This window comes from Amblyraja radiata, chromosome 13 (genome assembly GCF_010909765.2).
Source record: "Amblyraja radiata isolate CabotCenter1 chromosome 13, sAmbRad1.1.pri, whole genome shotgun sequence".
Classification (NCBI taxonomy): domain Eukaryota; kingdom Metazoa; phylum Chordata; class Chondrichthyes; order Rajiformes; family Rajidae; genus Amblyraja; species Amblyraja radiata.
In genome coordinates this window covers 22,935,197-22,954,967 of record NC_045968.1, presented here as the reverse complement: position 1 = coordinate 22,954,967, position 19,771 = coordinate 22,935,197, and the positions used below count along the sequence as shown (strand labels likewise).

At 42.6% G+C, this 19,771-nt stretch overlaps 1 protein-coding gene across 1 annotated transcript in view; it reads left to right on the top strand.

The window, feature by feature from the left end:
* Window positions 1-9,145: 9,145 nt before the first annotated feature.
* Window positions 9,146-19,771, top strand: part of plekhb2 (pleckstrin homology domain containing B2) — a 31,061-nt gene continuing 20,435 nt past the window's right edge. The window contains exons 1-5 of the mRNA XM_033031407.1: window positions 9,146-9,274; window positions 16,556-16,611; window positions 17,813-17,965; window positions 18,341-18,443; window positions 19,561-19,600. Coding sequence (XP_032887298.1) covers window positions 16,575-16,611; window positions 17,813-17,965; window positions 18,341-18,443; window positions 19,561-19,600 — 333 coding nt within the window. The 5' untranslated portion in view covers window positions 9,146-9,274; window positions 16,556-16,574. The remainder of the gene's footprint in view (window positions 9,275-16,555; window positions 16,612-17,812; window positions 17,966-18,340; window positions 18,444-19,560; window positions 19,601-19,771) is intronic.

Below are 19,771 nucleotides of genomic sequence, written 5' to 3'. Positions count from 1 at the left end.
ACCAGTAATATTGGAATTGGTGGAGCGGTGGAATATTGCGTTGGGGGACCAGCCCTCCCGTGTGATGCTGGGATCCAACGGGTCCCACTTAGTCTAGTTAGATTATAAATCATTATCAAACACTGAAGAGGCTCCAGAATGTACATGTCGTCAAGTAAGATGGGACTAACCAGCTCAGTATTACATACATTTCCTGCATTTTTCTGTTTGTTAAAACCCTGCGGCAATTAATGAAAGATTTAAGCGTATGAATGGAAGTTGTGATTTAACAGCCGTAATCTTTCAGTAACCAGGCTGTCATCTGGAATTACTTCACGTTCAGATGCAGTGATCTAATATGATGCAATCTGCTTTATAACATTTAATCCAAGAGACATGATTTGCGCTCTGACTATTCATGTTCTTTGAACTTGTGACTTCTCTTTATTCAATCATTGGATGCGGTCACTGTTGGCAAGACTAACATTTACTAACCACCATAAAAGCCTTTAAGAAGGTGGCGGTAGTGAGCTACTATTTTAAAAATGTTTAAGAAGGAACTGCAGATGCTGGAAAACCGAAGGTAAACAAAAATGCTGGAGAAACTCAGCGGGTGAGGCAGCATCTATGGAGCGAAGGAATAGGCAACGTTTCGGGTCGAAATCCTTCAGAAACAAGCCCCAATAGAATACATTTATACATGATTTAAAATGATTATAAGACTCTTGGTGATTATGGAGTGCACTTCTGCAGGAATATGAAAAATATTTCAGAAAATTCTTCTTATGATTTATAAAAGAGCGGGAAAAGGTTTTGGGAGTCAGATGGCCAGTATCAGCTTCTGAACCACTCTTGTAACCACAAGAAGGATTTCGTCCCGAAACGTTGCCTATTTCCTTCGCTCCATAGATGCTGCCTCACCCACTGAGTTTCTCCAGCATTTTTGTCTACCTACTATTTTTAAATGCTGTATTCTATGTGTTGAGACAACCCACCACTCTGAGGTAGTTTATTCCAAAATTTTAATGCAGCAACAAAGAAGAAATTGTTATATATTTCCAAATCAGTAAAGTTGGGGATTGGGTAAATTGTTTCTTCTCATCAGGTGCTGGATAAAGACTATAAATATGTGGGTAAAGATTTGGAAGCTGATGACTTATGAAATGTGTGTCTTCCTCTTCCAGATAGCGTAGTCTGCAATTATGGTATATAATGATGGAGGGTCTAAAGATTTAAGATGAGTACCAATCAAGAAAAGTACATGGTTGAAACTGATGATAAGACTCTTAGTGATTATGGAGTTGCACTTCTGCAGGAATATGAAAAACATTTTAGATTAGATTAGATTAGATTAGATTATTTAATGACCACACAGTCAAGCTGGTGGAATTCAGGTTCAGTACAGGATGTTACAAGGTAGGCTGATTCCCGTCAAACATACCATAAAACACAACATCATACAATATACAGTACATGCATGGGGAGGATTTGTGCTGTTATCATAGTGTGTTCAGAATTCGGATTGCGTGTGGGTAAGAACTGTTTTTAAATCAAGATGTCTTGGCGGGCAGTGAGCTGTAGCGCCTTCCTGATGGCAGCAGGTGGAAGATGTGGTGAGCTGGGTGGGAGGGATCAGAATTCTTAACTTATAGTTTATTAAAAAAAAGTGAGAAAAAGATTTGGGAGTCAGAGGGCCAGTATCGGCTACTGAACCACTCTTGTAACCACAATGATAACATGGAACATTGAGTAAACCATTTGGTGAAGAGCGTTTTGAACAATGTTGATGGTGAAGAATTCAGTAAATTATAGAAGTGCATTAAATGCCAACCTGATATGTTATATTTTCTAATTAAGCTGTCCCATTGTGAATAGCAAACATTACTTGAAACCTATCAGACCAGGCCAGGATGTGGTTTATGTCTTACTGCACATGAACACAAACCATACATTGGTAACCTTAGTAAAAATTCAATATAGGCAGCAATGGAAGTAAGGATGGAACCTTCGGCACTTGAGGTTGTCCATAATGCTGTAACACTTGACCACATATCACCTTGATATTAAGTACAGTCACTCTATGATCAACTCTGGAATTCTGAGACATTCACTTCTAAAAATAGTAACTTACCGGTATCTTATACAGTAATAATCCAATCGGCAATTCCTGAAATTGCTGATTATCCTACATGGATTCTGCATGAAGCAAAAGCCCCAGTAAGGATAACAAACCCACCCCATTCGGCATTCCAGAGACCACTGCCTCCGCAGCTCCTTGGTTCAATTATCCATCCCCACCCAACCTGCCCTTGCCCCAGACACTTTCCCATGCAGCTTTCAGGAGATATAACACCTGCCCCTATACCTCCTAGTCGTCCTGCTCCTTTCCTCTCCTCCATATGCCCATCTCTCATTCCTGAGTCCCATATTTCCCTTTTATCAACCCCCCCCCCCCCCCCCCCCCCCCGCTTTCCTCTACTCGCTATCCCTCCTTTCCTTATCTTACAACCTGTTGTCCCCTTTTTACCTGTACCTTTTGCCATTTATCCTACCCCCATCTGCCAATCAATTCCCCTGCTGCTCACCTCTATCCACCTATCATTTGCCGGGATTTGTCGTATCCCCATCTCTCTTTTCCAGCTTTCCCCAATCCACTCAACCTGAAGAAGGGTCTCAACCTGAAAGATACTCTGTCCATTCCCTCCACAGATAATGTCTGACCTGTTGAGTTCCTCCAGCACTTTGATATTTTCTCACGATTCCAGCATTTGCAGTTTCTTTTGTCTCCAACAAACACCGTCTTTGGCAATAGCAGCCATAATTTAAACAATCATCATTGATGTTTGTCCTGGATGGGAGTGTCATTAAACTGTTCTGTAAATAACTGATATTTACCTTGTGCTGATGTGGGAGGAGGGAGAAACATGGAGTAGGGCGTGTAGGAAGGAGGGAGGAGAAAATAATAGGTTTGCAAACAATCCCACACTAGTTAGGATGCCCTGTGTTTAAATTGGAAATTGGCTTCCCTGTTCAGTTTTGTGTATCTGATGTTTTTGTTTTGCCTATATAATTGAGTACTGGCACACAGCCTTACAAAGATTGAGTCCTGGAGTCATGCAACCATCGAATCATAGAGTCTTACAGCCATATAGCACAGAAACAAGCCAATTGGCCAAATCTATCTATGCTGACCAAGATGCCCTATTTCAGATAGTTCAATTTACCTGCTTTGGGCTCTTTTCCCTCTGTAGCTTTCCGACCCATGTACCTGTACAAATGTCTGTGAAGTTATTATTCCACCTGCCTCAACTACTTCCTCTGGCAGCTCGTTCCATGCACCCACTACCCTCTGTGTGAAAAAGTTCCTCTTTAGTGCCTATTAATTATTTCATCTCGTATCTTAAACCTATACTGTCCAGCTCTTGATTCCCCAACCCTGGGAAAAGACTTAGCTGAATGATTTTTGTTAACAATTCCAGGTGATGAGTCACTCGGCAGTCACTTGGGATTTTACTGCTAACACTGCCAATTTGTCACATCTGAAATAAATTGAATCTTGCCTCAGATTGATCCTCGTAGCAGGCATTTCCAAGAATAATCTAATCCTTCTGACAAATTGGAACGCTAATTTAGAGCATTAGTGAGATGTCCCATGCTGACCAGTCGATGTTGACACCAAAATGACTTCCCTGTGCAGATTATCGGATAGGTACCAAAACAACAGTTTTTCACTACTTTGCCGATTTGCTTTTCAAATACACATAATATATAAAATAGTCAGGCCATTTGATTTCACCTGTGTCTGCGAGTATTTATGCTTCCCTGGGTTTCTTCCCACCTTTGCTTACCTAGAACTACAGCTGATATTCGACAAAGGGTTCCAAAACATTAACTCTGATTCTCTTTCTACAGATGCTGCCTGACTTGCTAAGTGTTTCCAGCATTTTCTGGTTTTATACCTATTACCCCTCTCTCTTAGGTGTGTACTGCTTCCTCTTAACTACATCTGTAAAATTTGTTGCAGCTCCTATTCCACAACTCACAACTGGGTAAAAAATATTTAAAACAATCCCTTATTGTATTGCTGGAAGACTGACATTTATTTATGGCCTCCAGTTGTGCAGGTTATCACAAGTGATAACATTCTGCCTGTATATGTCACCATAACCTTTAATTATGTAAAGATTAATAATTACATAAGCATCTATAATTATAAAACTCTGATCTTGGATGTAGATTTATTTATTTGCGTATTTGTATGTTTGTCTATAATTCACATCTCGTCGAAAACACGACGCGCTAACGGTGAATTTTTTACATATTCCGATAGAGATTAACGCCATGATGTCAAAAATCGCCTTACCTGAAAATTGGATTAATTATTTCTTGTTATTAATTAAAATTGTTCACAAATCTGAAATCTTTTTAAAAGTTAATGAGCTGATGACGTCACAATGGCTCTGCTCCTCGCGGCCCGCTGCGCACTGTTTTCCACGCTTGCTCCTCGGCTCGTGTTTCCCGAGAGCACCAGAGCGCTTTAGTCGAAGCACGCCCGCAGCCCGCCCAAACTCTTTGGGCCCAACCTGCGCTCCTTTGGTCGACACTCGTTCGCGCCTCGGCTTGTGTCTCTCCCTCTCCCTCTCCCTCCCCGCCTCTCTCCCTCCCGCTCGGCTCGGGCCTCCCCCCTCTCTCCCCCCACCAATGTTTCCTCCTCTCACCTGGAGTATTGCGTACAGTTTTGGTCTCCTAATCTGAGGAAAGACATTCTTGCCATAGAGGCAGTACAGAGAAGGTTCACCAGACTGATTCCTGGGATGTCAGGACTTTCATATGAAGAAAGACTGGATAGACTCGGTTTGTACTCGCTAGAATTTAGAAGATTGAGGGGGGATCTTATAGAAACTTACAAAATTCTTAAGGGGTTGGACAGGCTAGAAGCAGGAAGATTGTTCCCGATGTTGGGGAAGTCCAGAACAAGGGGTCACAGTTTAAGGATAAGGGGGAAATATTTTAGGACCGAGATGAGGAAAACATTTTTCACACAGAGAGTGGTGAATCTCTGGAATTCACTGCCACAGAAGGTAGTTGAGGCCAGTTCATTGGCTATATTTAAGAGGGAGTTAGATGTGGCCCTTGTGGCTAAAGGGATCAGGGGGTATGGAGAGAAGGCAGGTACAGGATACTGAGTTGGATGATCAGCCATGATCATATTGAACGGCGGTGCAGGCTCGAAGGGCCGAATGGCCTACTCCTGCACCTATTTTCTATGTTTCTATGTGTCTATGACTGTTGGATGTCAAACATCCCAGACTCGATCCCAGACTGCCAGAGCTTCTCAGCATAGTTTCCAAGGCCAAATATGTTCAGCTGTTTCATCAATGGTATTGCTTCCACCATAAGTTCAGACGTGGGGATGTTCGCTAATGAGTACATAATGTCACATTCTACGTGCAACTGGTGAACGAGTGCATATCTGCACATGATAAGACTAGATGAGTGGGAACATCCACACTGCACAAATTTCATGCATTTGCAATCTCCAACAAGGGAAAGTTAAACTACCTTCTCGTGATATTTAATGGCATAACTATTCCCCCCCCCCGCCCATTACTACTGCCACCAGCTTCGTTGATCAACACCTTCGACAAAAAAACTCAACTGGACCAGTCTTCTAACATGTTATGAGTGTAAGAGTACAACAACAGAGGTTAGGTGAGTGACTCACCCTCTGACAACACAAAGTATTTTCACCATCCATAACATATAAATTAGGAATGTGGTCAACCACTCTCCACTTGCCTGAATGTATGGAATTCTAAAACCACCATTCATGTCAAAGCAGCTAGCTTGAAATTCCCCACCATTAGTGCTTAAATCCACACAACCCACAAAGGAAGACAAACCCAAATCCTAACATTGCCTACTCCTGCACCTATTTTCTATGTTTCTATGTTACCTCTCTCCCCCCTCTCTCTCCCCCCCCCTCAGTCCCCATCTCCCCCCCCCCTCCCCTCTCTTCCCACTCTCTCTTCCCACTCTCTCTTCCCACCCTTCTCCCCCCCCTTCTCCCCCTCTTTCTCCCCCACTTTCTCTCAACCTTTCTCTCCCCCTTCCTTCCCCCCCTCCCCCTCCTTCTCTCTCTTTCTCTGCCCCCTCTCTCTCTCTCTCTCTCTCTCTGTCTCTGCCTCCTCTCTCTCTGCCCTCACTCTCTACCACCCCCCTCCCTCTCTAGACGTGCCTGCAAGTTGGAGGCTATGTGTCAGTGGATAGGGCGGGGATGGGGTAATAGGAGCCAATGAATAATATGAATATAATATCAAGGGGGGTGGTTAGTGTGTGGGGGGGTGGTTAGTGTGTGTGTGTGACGCCGCAGGCCGCGCCCCCCCCCCCCCCACAACGACTAGTATAATTATATAACCTTTTATATAATAATTTATATGATTGTATAATTATTCACACGATTATAGAAAATAATATTTTTTATAGAAAGAAACAACATAGCCTGGCTAATTTTATGAAACAGATACAATGGATAGGAAAAGTTTAGAGGGATATGGGCCAAACGCCGACAGGTGGGTCTAGTGTAAATGTAGCAATGTTACAAAATTTTGAGATTTAAAAAATCAAGTCTAATTTATCCCATCAGATAAAGCATAAAAAGAAGTTTAATTTGACACCTAATTCACTTTCATATCTTCAGTATTAAAAAAGTTATGGCCATTTTCATACTCGGAAATTAGCATCTTGTTCCCTATTGCTTTTCCATTGCCTTAACACAAAAGCTGTGATCGAGGACAGTCAAAAGCCCATAACTTTCTTAAAAATTAAGAGAACTGAAAGAAATTTTCAGTTATTATAGATTGAAGCATTCTGAAACAAATATGAAACAATCTTACTTAGATGACATGAAATTAAAGCTTTTAATTCGTTAGTTACCTAATTGTAGCTAATTACAAAATTCAATTACTAGATCTAAACATCTATCAATTTCTTAAGAATAGATTAACATTTTTAAATAGCCTAAGTGTCCAAATAACATTCACACAAGAATTCACAATACAACATAATTTTTAAATCTCATTGTCATGGATTTATAGGCCAAATGGAAAGAATTTAATGTTTAATACCTGTAAATTAATGGACATTTAAATCATCTTACGAGTGGGTTTTTCTGGAACGTGATCAATTGGAACGTTGCGGTTGCGGTGAATTTAAACTCCATATCGGCAGGAAAAATACTGCCGGTTCGTATGGGGAACAAAAAATCAAATTTTCGCAACGTAAAATGTGAATTAAAGGCATCTTAAGGAGCACTTTTATACATAAAATAAACGGCTTTTATTTACCTGTCCCGTACGTGAAATCCATCCCCGTTGTCGGCGTTGACGGCTTTAGAAGCTGATTTTAAAATTACTCCAGCGCTGAATTATTCGGGCGATTATAAAAAGGTAGGAGAAACCCGCGTTTTAACCCCGCCCCTCCCCCCCTCAAAGGCACCAAAATCGCGCACACGGCCAGTGGCAGAATTGCAGCGCAGCTGAAGGTAAGTTTTGTAACATACTTAGTAAATGGAGCAGTTTTGGTCTCCTAATTTGAGGAAGGACATTATTGCTATTGAGGGAAGGCAGCGTAGGTTCACCAGGTTAATTCACGGGATGGCAGGACGGACACATGATGAAAGAATGGGTCAACTGGGCTTGTATTCACTGGAATTTAGAAGGATGAGAGGGTATCTTATAGAAACATATAAAATTCTTAAAGGATTGGACCGGCTAGATGCAGGAGAAATGTTCCCGATGTTGGGGGAGTCCAGCGACAGGGGTCACGGTTTAAGAATAAGGGGTAGGCCATTAGGACTGAGATGAGGAAAAACGTTTTCACCCAGAGAGTTGTGAATCTGTGGAATTCTCTGCCACAGAAGGCATGGAGGCCAATTCACCGGATGTTTTCAAGAGAGTTAGATTTAGCTTTCAGGGCTAAATGAATCAAGGGATATGGGGAAAAAAGCAGGAACAGGGTACTGATTTTGGATGATCAGTCATGATCAACACATAATCCACTGAAATTTCCACCACCTCCAACAGGATCCCACCATTTTTCCCTTTCCGCCTTCCACAGAGACCGTTCCCTCTGCAACTCCCTAGTTAACTCATCTCTTCCCACCCAAACCACCCTCTCCCCAGCTCCCTTCTCTGCAACTGCAGAAGATGCAACACATGTAACGATACCTCCTCCCGCGACTCTGTGCAGGGACCCCGACAGTCCTTTCAGGTTAGGCAGAGGTTAACTTGCACCTCCTCCAACCTCATCTACTGTATCCGTAGACACAAGATGTGGACTCTTATACATCGGTGAGACCAAATGCAGACTGGGCGATCGTTTCGCAGATCACCTTCGCTCAGCCTGCCTGATCTCCCAGTTGCTGGATACTTTAATTCTCCTTCTCATTCCCACAGACCTTTCTGTCCTAGGTCTCCTCCATTGTCAGGGTGAGGCTCAACGCAAATTGGAGGAACAGCATCTCATATTTCGCTTGGGCAGGTTACAGCCCAGTGGTATTGATTTCTCTCACTTCAGGTAGCCCCGGCATTCTAGCTCTCTTTATCCCTCCCCCACCCAAGTCGCACTAGCTTCTCATTTTCACGCTACAAACAGCCAACATTACTTTTTTACATATATTTCATTCATTGTCCTTTATCTCTCCACATCACCATATATCCCTAACCAGTCTGAAGAAGGGTCTCGACCGGAAACGTCACCCATTCCTTCTCTCCAGAGATGCTGCCTGTCCCGCTGAGTTACTCCAGCTTTTTGTGTCTATCTTCGGTTTAAGCCAGCATCTGCAGTTCCTTCCTACACATGATCATATTGAACAAAGATCATAGAGCCGCTCTATGATCTTTGATATTGAATGGCGGTGCTGGCTCGAAGGGCCGAATAGCCTACTCCTGAGCCTATTTTCTATGTCTATCTTGGATGGCCGAAGAATGGCTCTGTTTGGGGAGCAGCAGGACTACAATTTACCGTTGGTGAAGGGCTGGCTGCTGTTTGTGTTGGCTTCAGCTGATCAGGCCAGGGAATGGTCGCCGCGCTTCCCCATGGGATTTGTAGTGAGGTTGGCGCTGCGGGCACAGCGGAGCTGGGTTGTACAGACTACAACTCCCAGACAACCCCAGGAACGGAGCAGGCGGGTCTGGGACGTTGGCGTGACTGAATCTGGAGCGAAGCGTCATTAGTTGAAGTGGACAGTGCAGTTTCCTTCGGGTGTCTGGTGTTGACTGTGGACTGTTAGCCGGTAAGTGAGGTGTTTGGGGAGGGGTGACCGGCGGATGGGGTGGGATGGGATGTAACCGGTAACACGGCGTCCTGGTCCCAGTTCCATTCAGTACCAGAATTGCAGCTGGAAACATCGGTGACCGGGCTTGGCCCAGGCCTGATCCCCATCCCTCTGTGGGTCAAGGTGGTGGGAGGTGGGTCACAGGTCGTGCTTGACACAGGGCTGTTTCATAACTCGGGATGTGCCTGTTGCTGATGTTTACATAGAAGAGGCAGCCATCGTATCTGGGCGTCTGCTGCTGAGAATCTATCCTTACTTCTTGCACCTTCTTCACTTCACTTGCACTTTCTTCACTTCTTGCCCTCTGGTCTGCCTTACTTAAAATCGGAATTTTCCTAACCAGTCAGGTTCCAGGGTTTCATTAAGTTTCAATAAGATAATCCCACGGTGTTTGCATCTTGGGTGTATTAGTTAAATGGCGTTTAGTTCAGAGTGTGATTGTGTTATAAATGGCATCATGTGATAATGGATCACTCCTAAAAGCAAACAATGTGATCCATTTTCATTTTTGATTCATTTCCGCCCTCCTTCCAAAAAAGTTGAATCCATTCTCCGTCACCGATACCACATTGATGTGCAGTTCTGAAAATATTTGTGTATTTCAAGAAATAGATAATAGATAATTAAATTCATTGTGCAAGATAAGCACACCACGCGATGATGTAATTGGTTTTAATTTCCAGGAAAACTTGTTGTTGTGGCTTTAATTAACAGTTTTTTCTGGTGATTAAAATAATCTGCGTATCCTAATCTGAATAATTCAGTGACATCAGTTTCTTTTTTGAAAAGTGGATGTGAGGATTGGACAGTTGCCTGTGGTTGTTCATTACTGATCCCTTTTCTAAGCAGGTCACATCTGTGATCCCAGAAAAAATAACTTTGCTCTTACTTTCAGTTCTTAGTTCTCTTGTTAGTACTATACTGAAAACAATATAATCTGTCCATTTTGGTATTAAAACTGTCCTAACTTCTTTTATAGTGGTAGAGGGGGTGAAAGATAACCAGGGGGAGATAAGAATTAACAATCAGATCAGTACACCTTATAATGTGGTGGGGATGTTTTGAGTGCCAGTGTACTTACCCCTGCTAATTTATATATTCATATCTGTGGATGTTAACAGTGAAGGGGGACATAGAAACATAGAAAATAGGTGCAGGAGGAGGCCACTCGGCCCTTCGTGCCAGCACCACCATTCATTGTGATCATGACTGATCGGCCCCAATCAATAACCTGTGCCTGCCTTCTCCCCATATCCCTTGATTCCACTAGCTCCTAGAGCTCTATCTAACTCTCTCTTAAATCCATCCAGTGATTTGGCCTCCACTACCCTCTGGCAGGGAATTCCACAAATTCACAACTCTGGGTGAAATTTTTTTTTCTCACCTTAGTCTTAAATGGCCTCCCCTTTATTCTAAGACTGTGACCCCTGGCTCTGGACTTGCCCAATATTGGGAACATTTTTCCTGCATCTAGCTGTCCAGTCCTTTTATAATTTTATATGTTTCTGTAAGATATCCCGTCATCCTTCTAAACTCCAGTGAATACAAGCCTAGTCTTTTCAATCTTTCCTCATATGACAGTCCCGCCATCCCAGGGATCAATCTCGTGAACCTACGCTGCACTGCCTCAATCACAAGAATGTCCTTCCTCAAATTAGGAGACAATACTCCAGAGGTGGTTTTACCAGAGCTCTATACATCTGCAGAAGAACCTCTTTACTCCTATACTGAAATCCTCTTGTTATGAAGGCCAATATTCCATTAGCTTTCTTCACTGCCTACTGTAACTGCACACCAACTTTCAGTGACTGGTGTACAAGGACACCCAGGTCTCTCTGCACCTCCCCCTTACCTAACATAATCCCATTGAGATAATAATCTGCCCCCTTGTTTATGGCATATGAGCATAATGTTTTGAGCCCAAACACACCATGTTTCCTCAGGATTAAGACATGAATGATTTGGGGTTTTTGTTGAGAACGGAAGTACAACAAGGGGAAGTTTAGGATTGTGTAAAAAAATTGCCTCACACATAATCCTTCTGAGAAATATAGTTCCATGTTTCAATTTTGCTTATTAAACATTTAATACAGTTATCATTTACTAACTTCCCAGCAATAATAGTGATTTTTATTTTGACTCTCCTGGGTTTCATCCATCTCCATATTGGTAGCAATGTTACAAAATGTTGAGATTTTTAAAATCAAGTCTGCAATTTATCCCATCAGATAAAGCATAAAAAGAAGTTTAATTTGACACCTAATTTACTTTCATATCTTCAGTATTAAAAAAGTTATGGCAATTTTCATACTCGGAAATTAGCATCGTTCCCTATTGCTTTTGCACTGAAAGCTGTGATTGAGGACAGTCAAAAGCCCATAACCTTCTAAAAAATTAAGAGAACTGAATGAAATTTTCAGTTATTTTCAGTTGAAGCATTCTGAAACAAATATAAAACATCTTACTTGAATGCCCTGAAATTAAAGCATATAATTAGCTAATTACCTAATTGTAGTCAATTACAAAATTGACCGTTGTGACGGAAATAGTAATAAACACCCAGACTGCCTTGAAAATTCAAAAATGTGATATTCTCAAGATCAGAACTTTAATATTATTATATTATGTGCTGTAAGTCCGTAACAAATAGGTAAATAAATTACAATTTCTAGCAATAGACCAAGTCTTTATGGAGAAGATCAGATGCTAGCTGGTACATTGGCATATCATAATCAGTAGCATCATCATACTCCTCGGATTGTAACCAATAAGCAACTCTGTATACTTGCTTTTCCTCAACTTTTCAATTTTCGCATTGTAAACTATAGGTTTTTGCTCTTCAAACCACGCATGACATGCCTTTCTGCCCACTACTTTCCCATTAAGAATGTCCTGTAGATTCAATTTCTTAAGAAAAGGATATATTTTTTTAAATAGCCTAAGTATCCAAATAACAACCTAATCCCATTCACACCCGAATTCACAATATAACATGATTTTAAAATCTCACTGTCATGAATTCATATGCCAGATGGAAGAAATTTGATGTTTAATTCCCATAAATTAATCTAGAAACATTCGCTCAATATAATCAAAGTTTTAATTTTTTTGCACAATACATGGGTCTAAAACTGATATTTAGTATAAAAATATTGATTATGGGTAGACAAAAACACAAAATATAGACGATTTAGATGCTCTTATGACATGATTGTCCAAAAAAAAGAGCATTTAAATCATCTTGCAAGTGGGTTTTTCTGGAACGCGATCGATTTGGACGTTCCATTTGCGGTGAATTTGAACCCTATATTGGCAGGATAAACACTGCTGGTAAAATTAGATTAAAGCCATCCCAAGAAGCAAGTTTATATGTAAAATACACGACTTACCCTTTGTTTTGTCCTGTTCTTGCGATCCGTCACGTTGTAGGCATTGAGGGCGTTAGAAGTCGCCTTTTATTTTAATCAAATTTTTAAATTGTCTCACGATTTAAAAAAAAAAAAAAAAAAAATCGGGAACGGAATTCGGATCAGCTTCAGCAGCTATCAGCCCGAGGAAATCCGCCTCCGACAGGCAGGAGAAAACAGAATTTTAATCCTGTCCCCCCCCCCCCCCCCAAAGGCGCCAAAGTCGCGCACACGGCCAGTGGCAGAACTGCAGCGCCGCTGAAGGTAAGATTGGTTGCAGCAACTGAATAAATAGTCCAGAGTTCAAGTGTTGTAATTTCAATTATAAAATAACTAAATGGTATTTCTACTATCGGTTTTATAAAGGGAGTAGCCTCCCACTAAATACATTGAGTGAGATTTAAAAGGGTTTTCCTCAGCTTGGGAAGAAATAACAATGGCGGTTAATTTTGGAAAAAAAAGTTTTTTCTTCCTGGTTCAGTGGAACCAGCTTGTACTTATCTCGTCCATTCCGTTTATCAGAAACTCCAGAGAATCAGACATTTGATGCTGAATATTGGGATCACTGAAAGATTGGTGCAGGGTAGAGAGATTTAGGCATTAAATTCCATGAGATTTACAGTCTGGGAATTTGCCTGAGTGCCACTTTTTCAGAGCTTCATTGTAATGAGATGTTTTTTCGGCTTGGATAAAAGCATTGATGCCTATTTTGTTGAAGGGGTAGAGGTACCTATTATGACACTGGAATTACAGCTCAGAATTGACAAGGTTATAGTATTTAATTTTGTAAAACTCTGTTTATTGCTGGGGAAAATGATTGTGAAAACATCCAAGTTTATATGACATCCATCCATCCATCAGAGAAGGCAGTTATTTTCCTTTCAGTTCCAACCTCTGTACCACTTTAATCCAGCAGTATCTGGATGAGATAATATCGTTGTGACTAGGCAAGGGTTTGCAAAACGGCTCAGTCCAGAAGACAAAATAAATGCAGCTCTGCCGTTGCCACCCTAGCACCAAATCCTGGCTCCTTTTTTCTGTCACTAAATTAGTTGAAAAAAACATTCATTTACTACTTTCATTGTATAATTAAATGCTGACTCTATTCAATGTTCTGGTCAATTACTGTATTTCCCAGCAATGAAGACGCACCTGTGTTGAAGCCGCACCCCAATTTTGAATTGATAAATTTTGAAAAACGGCTGGCGGGTCATAGAATTTCTCATGCTCAAAAAATCTATATAACTTAAAGTCTCATCTTGACCACTTCCTGTCTGCGCTGTATATTAATTTTAGAAAAAACGCTACCCTATATCGCTATGATTTTTGGCCATTTTACTCAGTCCTCCTCCGCTGAGGCAGCCCCGAGGATTTATCCGATCGATGAAAAATAAAAAAAGTTTTAAAAAATACTTGAGATCAGCTGATTGGTCCTCTTGCCTGTCAATCACCATGATGAAGGTAATGCCCCTTCCGGGGGAGCAGGACTATAAAACCCCGGATGCCTCGACGTGAGTCAGTCACTCTCTAAGATCACGAGGGAGAGGCCACAGCTGTGATTCTAAGCTGTGAATCAACTGAACTGTGAGTCTGCAATGTACTTACAATAAATGATTTGTTAGCCCTTAATGAAAATGCAATGAGTTGTTTGGCCTGCCCTGTGCTTGAAACTGCAATGGAAATGGAAATGATATGAAAATGCAATGAGCTGTTTGGCCTGCCCTGTGCATGAAACTGCAATGGAAATGGAAATGAAATGAAAATGCAATGAGCTGTTTGGCCTGCCCTGTGCTTGAAACTGCAATGGAAATGGAAATGAAATGAAAATGCAATGAGCTGTTTGGCCTGCCCTGTGCTTGAAATTGAAATGGAAATGAAGTGAAATTGTTTGTTTGGCATGTCTGGAACCACTAATTTTGGCCCACAAGGCCCCTATTAGCTGAGAAACGTCCCTTTTGCCCAAAATGCCCGTATTAGCCCAGGAGGAGCATTTTGGCCCAAAAGGCCATTGCCAGGCCAGGAAAAGTCCAGAAAATCTGTCTTTCACTGAGATTTCACTCTTTTTAAAGAGCCGCTTTGGCCCATCAGGCCTGTTCTAGCCCAGGAGAAGTCCTTTCGGCCCATCAGTAAGTATTCCCCTTTCAAGTATTAAACCTCCCCCCCAGTATTTTTCTCCCTCCCTTCATTGGCTCCATGTGAGATCCAGGCCAGGATAGACTTTCCTCCTTCATTGCTGTGATCTGCAGAAAAATATGAAACATGTGTAAAATTGATTCTCCACCCTCTCCCCCTTCTCTCTCACAGAGTCTCACCTATTTTGGGCAGAATTTCTGGCAGTTTCTGAGCTGCCAGCCCTGAGTGACTGAGCTGCCAGCCCACCGGGCCTGAGTGACTGAGCTGCCAGCCCACCGGGCCTGAGTGACTGAGCTGCCAGCCCACCGGGCCTGAGTGACTGAGCTGCCAGCCCACCGGGCCTGAGTAACTGAGCTACCAGCCCACCAGGCCCGAGTGACTGAACTGCCAGCCACCAGGCCTGAGTGACTGAGCTGTCAGCCCACCAGGCCTGAGTGACTGAGCTGCCAGCCCACCAGGCCTGAGAGACTGAGCTGCCAGCCCACCGGGCCTGAGTGACTGAGCTGCGAGCCCACCGGGCCTGAGTGACTGAGCTGCCAGCCCACCGGGCCTGAGTAACTGAGCTACCAGCCCACCAGGCCCGAGTGACTGAACTGCCAGCCCACCGGGCCTGAGTGACTGAGCTGCCAGCCCACCGGGCCTGAGTGACTGAGCTGCGAGCCCACCGGGCCTGAGTGACTGAGCTGCCAGCCCACCGGGCCTGAGTAACTGAGCTACCAGCCCACCAGGCCCGAGTGACTGAACTGCCAGCCACCAGGCCTGAGTGACTGAGCTGTCAGCCCACCAGGCCTGAGTGACTGAGCTGCCAGCCCACCAGGCCTGAGAGACTGAGCTGCCAGCCCAAGAATCTATTCGACCCTCAATGTCCATCCCCCCCCCCCAATGGCCACCAATATTTGAATTAGTGGAGAGGTGGAATATTGCGTTGGGGGACCAGCACTCCCGTGTGAACATGGGACCCAACGGGTCCCACTTAGTCTAGTAAAAAATAAAAATAAAGAAAGTAACAATTCAATTTGCCCAAGGCTTCCAGATCTCCTCCATTCTGAATGACTGAATGGGTGTGGGGTGGAAGGTGACGGCAGGTGGCGAGATGGTGGGAAAAATGGGAGCACACAAGTTGAATCAGTTGTGATCTTATTGAATGACAATACTAGTTCAAGGGACTAATTGGGGTGAGAGTTCCTTTCACAGTGTGTGGGGAGTCTGGCCCGGGTCAGCTCGGGCAGGAACGTTGAGAAGGAGGGGAGTCATGGATCATGCCAGCAACTCACTCACTGCTGCCGTGGCGCTCTGGGCGCAGAGCCACCGCATTGTGGTCGGGGAGGGAAGTAGCTCGAGTGGCTGGAAGCGGCCGCCGGGACCGGACAGGGGAACCGGCCGCCACCGCAAAAAATAGCGTCTTTGTTGCCAGGAAATACAGAAATACAACCAATCCAAGTCTTTTGTTGAATGTTGGCGATGTCATATAAATGATGGGACACCTTTTTTTCTTGCCATATGGTCTTCATTTGTGTGCTGGCAGAATTTTGGGGTTTCTAATACTTGAAACCTTTTCAACTGCCCTTTTGATTCAATTTGAACCTACAAAATGTTAGTTGAAAGAAGGTGTGCATTCTCTGTAATTTCACATGCCTGAAACATGCAAGATATAACTTATGGGTTTTTGGTTTGTTCTGATCCCTTTCTCTTTCCACAGGTCATTTATTATTACAAACATGGCCTACATTAAAAGTGGATGGCTGCTTCGGCAAAGTAAGTTCTTTCTGATGTGCTGGAACGTGCTGGTGACTTTTAAGCAAAGATCAAGATTTGTAATAAGAGATTTGTAAAGAGACCGTTTACTAGATGATAGAATGTAAGCAGATTTTGCTGGTATGAATCATTGTAAGCAAAATAAATCAAAATGAGAAGTTTACATTTATTGATCTAATACAATTCAATAGTTTTTCATTTTTCCAATAAATCTTTGTCCTTGCTCCGGCTGTCTGCTTATTTAGTGCATGCACTATATTGAACTCGATATGCTGATTGGATAGCTTGTTTTCCTGGGCATTAAGCCCATCACATCTGGTATGTTCTGGTGGTTATCCATCCAAGTTGCGATTGGGCTCAATCTGCCAGACTTGGGCTCAGTCTGGATGCCAGCAAGGAGTGAGAAGAGTGCAAATACATTGCTCTACCATGTGGTATTTTTATTCCATCATCCTTTCTGCTGGTGTGTCAGTTTTTCCTTTTTGGATTAATTGGAACATGTTAGGATACATTCTTGCTTTCGCACAACTTTCAATCGGGTGTTTGCAAAAGATGAGCAATGGGAGGGAAAACCAATATGGTGTTGAGGGAGGAGGTGCAAGGACAAGGGTTGCATCTCCTACAGGGGAAAGTGCCAGGGGACGGGACAAAGAGGGATTAGTTTAATTTGGCGATACAGCACAGAAACACTTCGGCCCACCGAGTCCACGCCGACCAGCGATCCCCGCATATCAACACTATCCCACAGACACTAGGGACAATTTACACATGCACCAGGCCAATTAACCTACAAACCTGTACCTCTTTGGAGTGTGGGAGAAATTGGAAGATCTCGGAGAAAACCCACGCAGGTCACGGGGAGAACGTACAAACTCCGTACCGACAGCACCCGTAGTCGGGGTCGAACCCGGGTCTCTGGCTCTGCAAGCGCTGTAAGGCAGCAACTCTACCGCTGCGCCACCGTGCCGCCCTGGATAGGATGGGTGTGGAGGCATAGAGGTGTCTGTAATAGAATTGCTTAATATTTGAGAAGCATGGTGTGGCAATGGCTTTTATGGATAATCAAGAATGTGTTTTTGTGTTTCGGGTGTTTGATAGCTTTGTGCACTATTTCCTGTTTCATGGCCAAAGAAGGAGCTGTGGACCTTGTACTGATGGACAAAGCTTTATGTTTTGAATGCTGCATTTTTAACTGTTTCAGGTACTATTTTAAAGCGATGGAAGAACAACTGGTTTGACTTGTGGTCCAGCGGTCAACTCTTTTACTATGATGATCAGCTGCGTGTAGACATAGAAGATAAAATCCATATTAAAGTGGACTGTGTTAACATCCGATCTGAAAATGAGTGCAGAGGTATTGTCATGTTTTTTTTCTTTATTCTCCTTCATTCTATCAAAGGCATTAAATCAAAGCAGTACTTGATTACATTTACCACTTAGAATAAAAGGCTGAGAGGTTTATTAAATACCGTCCCAACTGTTTATTTATATCATGCATTTTCTAAAAGCTCAAGATTTGGCTGACTTGTCTAACCGGAAAGTTGTACAAAATGCCACAGAGGTAAGTTGACTGGGGATTTTATTGTGTAAATTTGAAAGGAAATTATGCTTAAAGCTATAGTACAAACAGTTAAAGATAAATAGATGCTAAGCCCCTAAGTGACTTTGGGAGAAGCAGATCCTTTCCAGTTACATGAGTTGTTTCACTTATTTTTTTATCACAAATTAGATTTCCAGCCTCCAGAAGGAAAGTCGAGAGATTGTTTACTCCAGATTGTGTGCAGAGATGGAAGAACTATCAATCTCTGTGCTGAAAGCCCTGATGATTGCTTGTAAGTGTTTTTTCCAAGTTTCCCTCTGGTCTTAACATTTTTGTGGAAATGTTGATTTGTTTTTAGTGATGGAATATAAAAACAAAATGTATTCCTGCAATTGACACTCATTCCTTTTAATGGCACAGAAGGAGGCAGTTCGACTCATCGGTTTCATGCCAGCTGCTGAGCAAATTATGTTGGTTATTTTTCCCCATTTCCCCCTATCCTTATTTCAAATAGTTGTCACTTATAGTTAAGAGATACATCATGGAAACAGACCCTTTGGCCCACCACATCCACATGAACCATAAATCACCCTTTTCATGCTAGTTCTATGTTACCCCTCTTTCTCATCTACTCCCGACATACTTAGGGCAATTTACAAGACCAATGAAGTTACAAACCCGCACATTTTTGGGATGTGGGAGGAAGCCAAAGCACTCGGAGAGAACCTATGCAGTCACAGTCGCATGCATACTCCACACAGATAGCACCTGAAGTCGGGATTGAACTGATCCCTGGCGCTGTGAGGCAGCCACTCCAGCAGCTGTGCCACTATGCCGTCTACAATACATGCCCATCAACTCCCCTATTGCCGTTCACCAATGTAGAAGGTAAATTGCTGTGGCCAATTAACCTTCCAGCATAACTTTGGAATGTGACAGTAAACTGGAACACCCATAAAGAACCCACACTGTCACACAGAGAAAATGCAAACTTTGCATAGACAGCACCCAAAATGAGAATTAAAGTTGGTTCCTTTGAGCTGTGGGGCAGCAGCATTAGTTTGTACCCACTATTACATTTTCTCTTTCCATGCTCGGTTCCCTCCCTCGTAAAATATGTATTGAAAATGCATTGGGTTTCTTGTCACCAGGATTTCAAATGAACTGCTCTCAGACATTGCGCTTGTTCAAAGTAATTAGTATCCTACATTTAAAGGCAAAACATTGCTTTCTTGTTGAACACCTTACTTTTCTGACTAAGTTTGTGCTACATCTCAAGCATTTTAAAAGTTCTAAATGTTAATTGGATTTCGTCAGACATTTAGAATTTAGTTGTGTTAATGGGTTAAGAATTAAAAGACCAGGAACTTGAGTGCACCTAAATTATGTCTGTTTTATTCTTCATGCAGGGCTTGGAAAATTGCTCTTCAAGATGCACGGACAAATTCAGTAAGTGGAAAATCTTTTGGACTGGACTCGGAGAAATTGTCTTTTGTTTGAATGGATTCAGATGAATGCTTCGTGCCTTCAGATTTCACTTATAGCTTGCATTATAATTGGATTATCGTTGGAGAATAGTGAGATACTTTTCATCGCTCCTAATGCTGTTGCTTAGACATG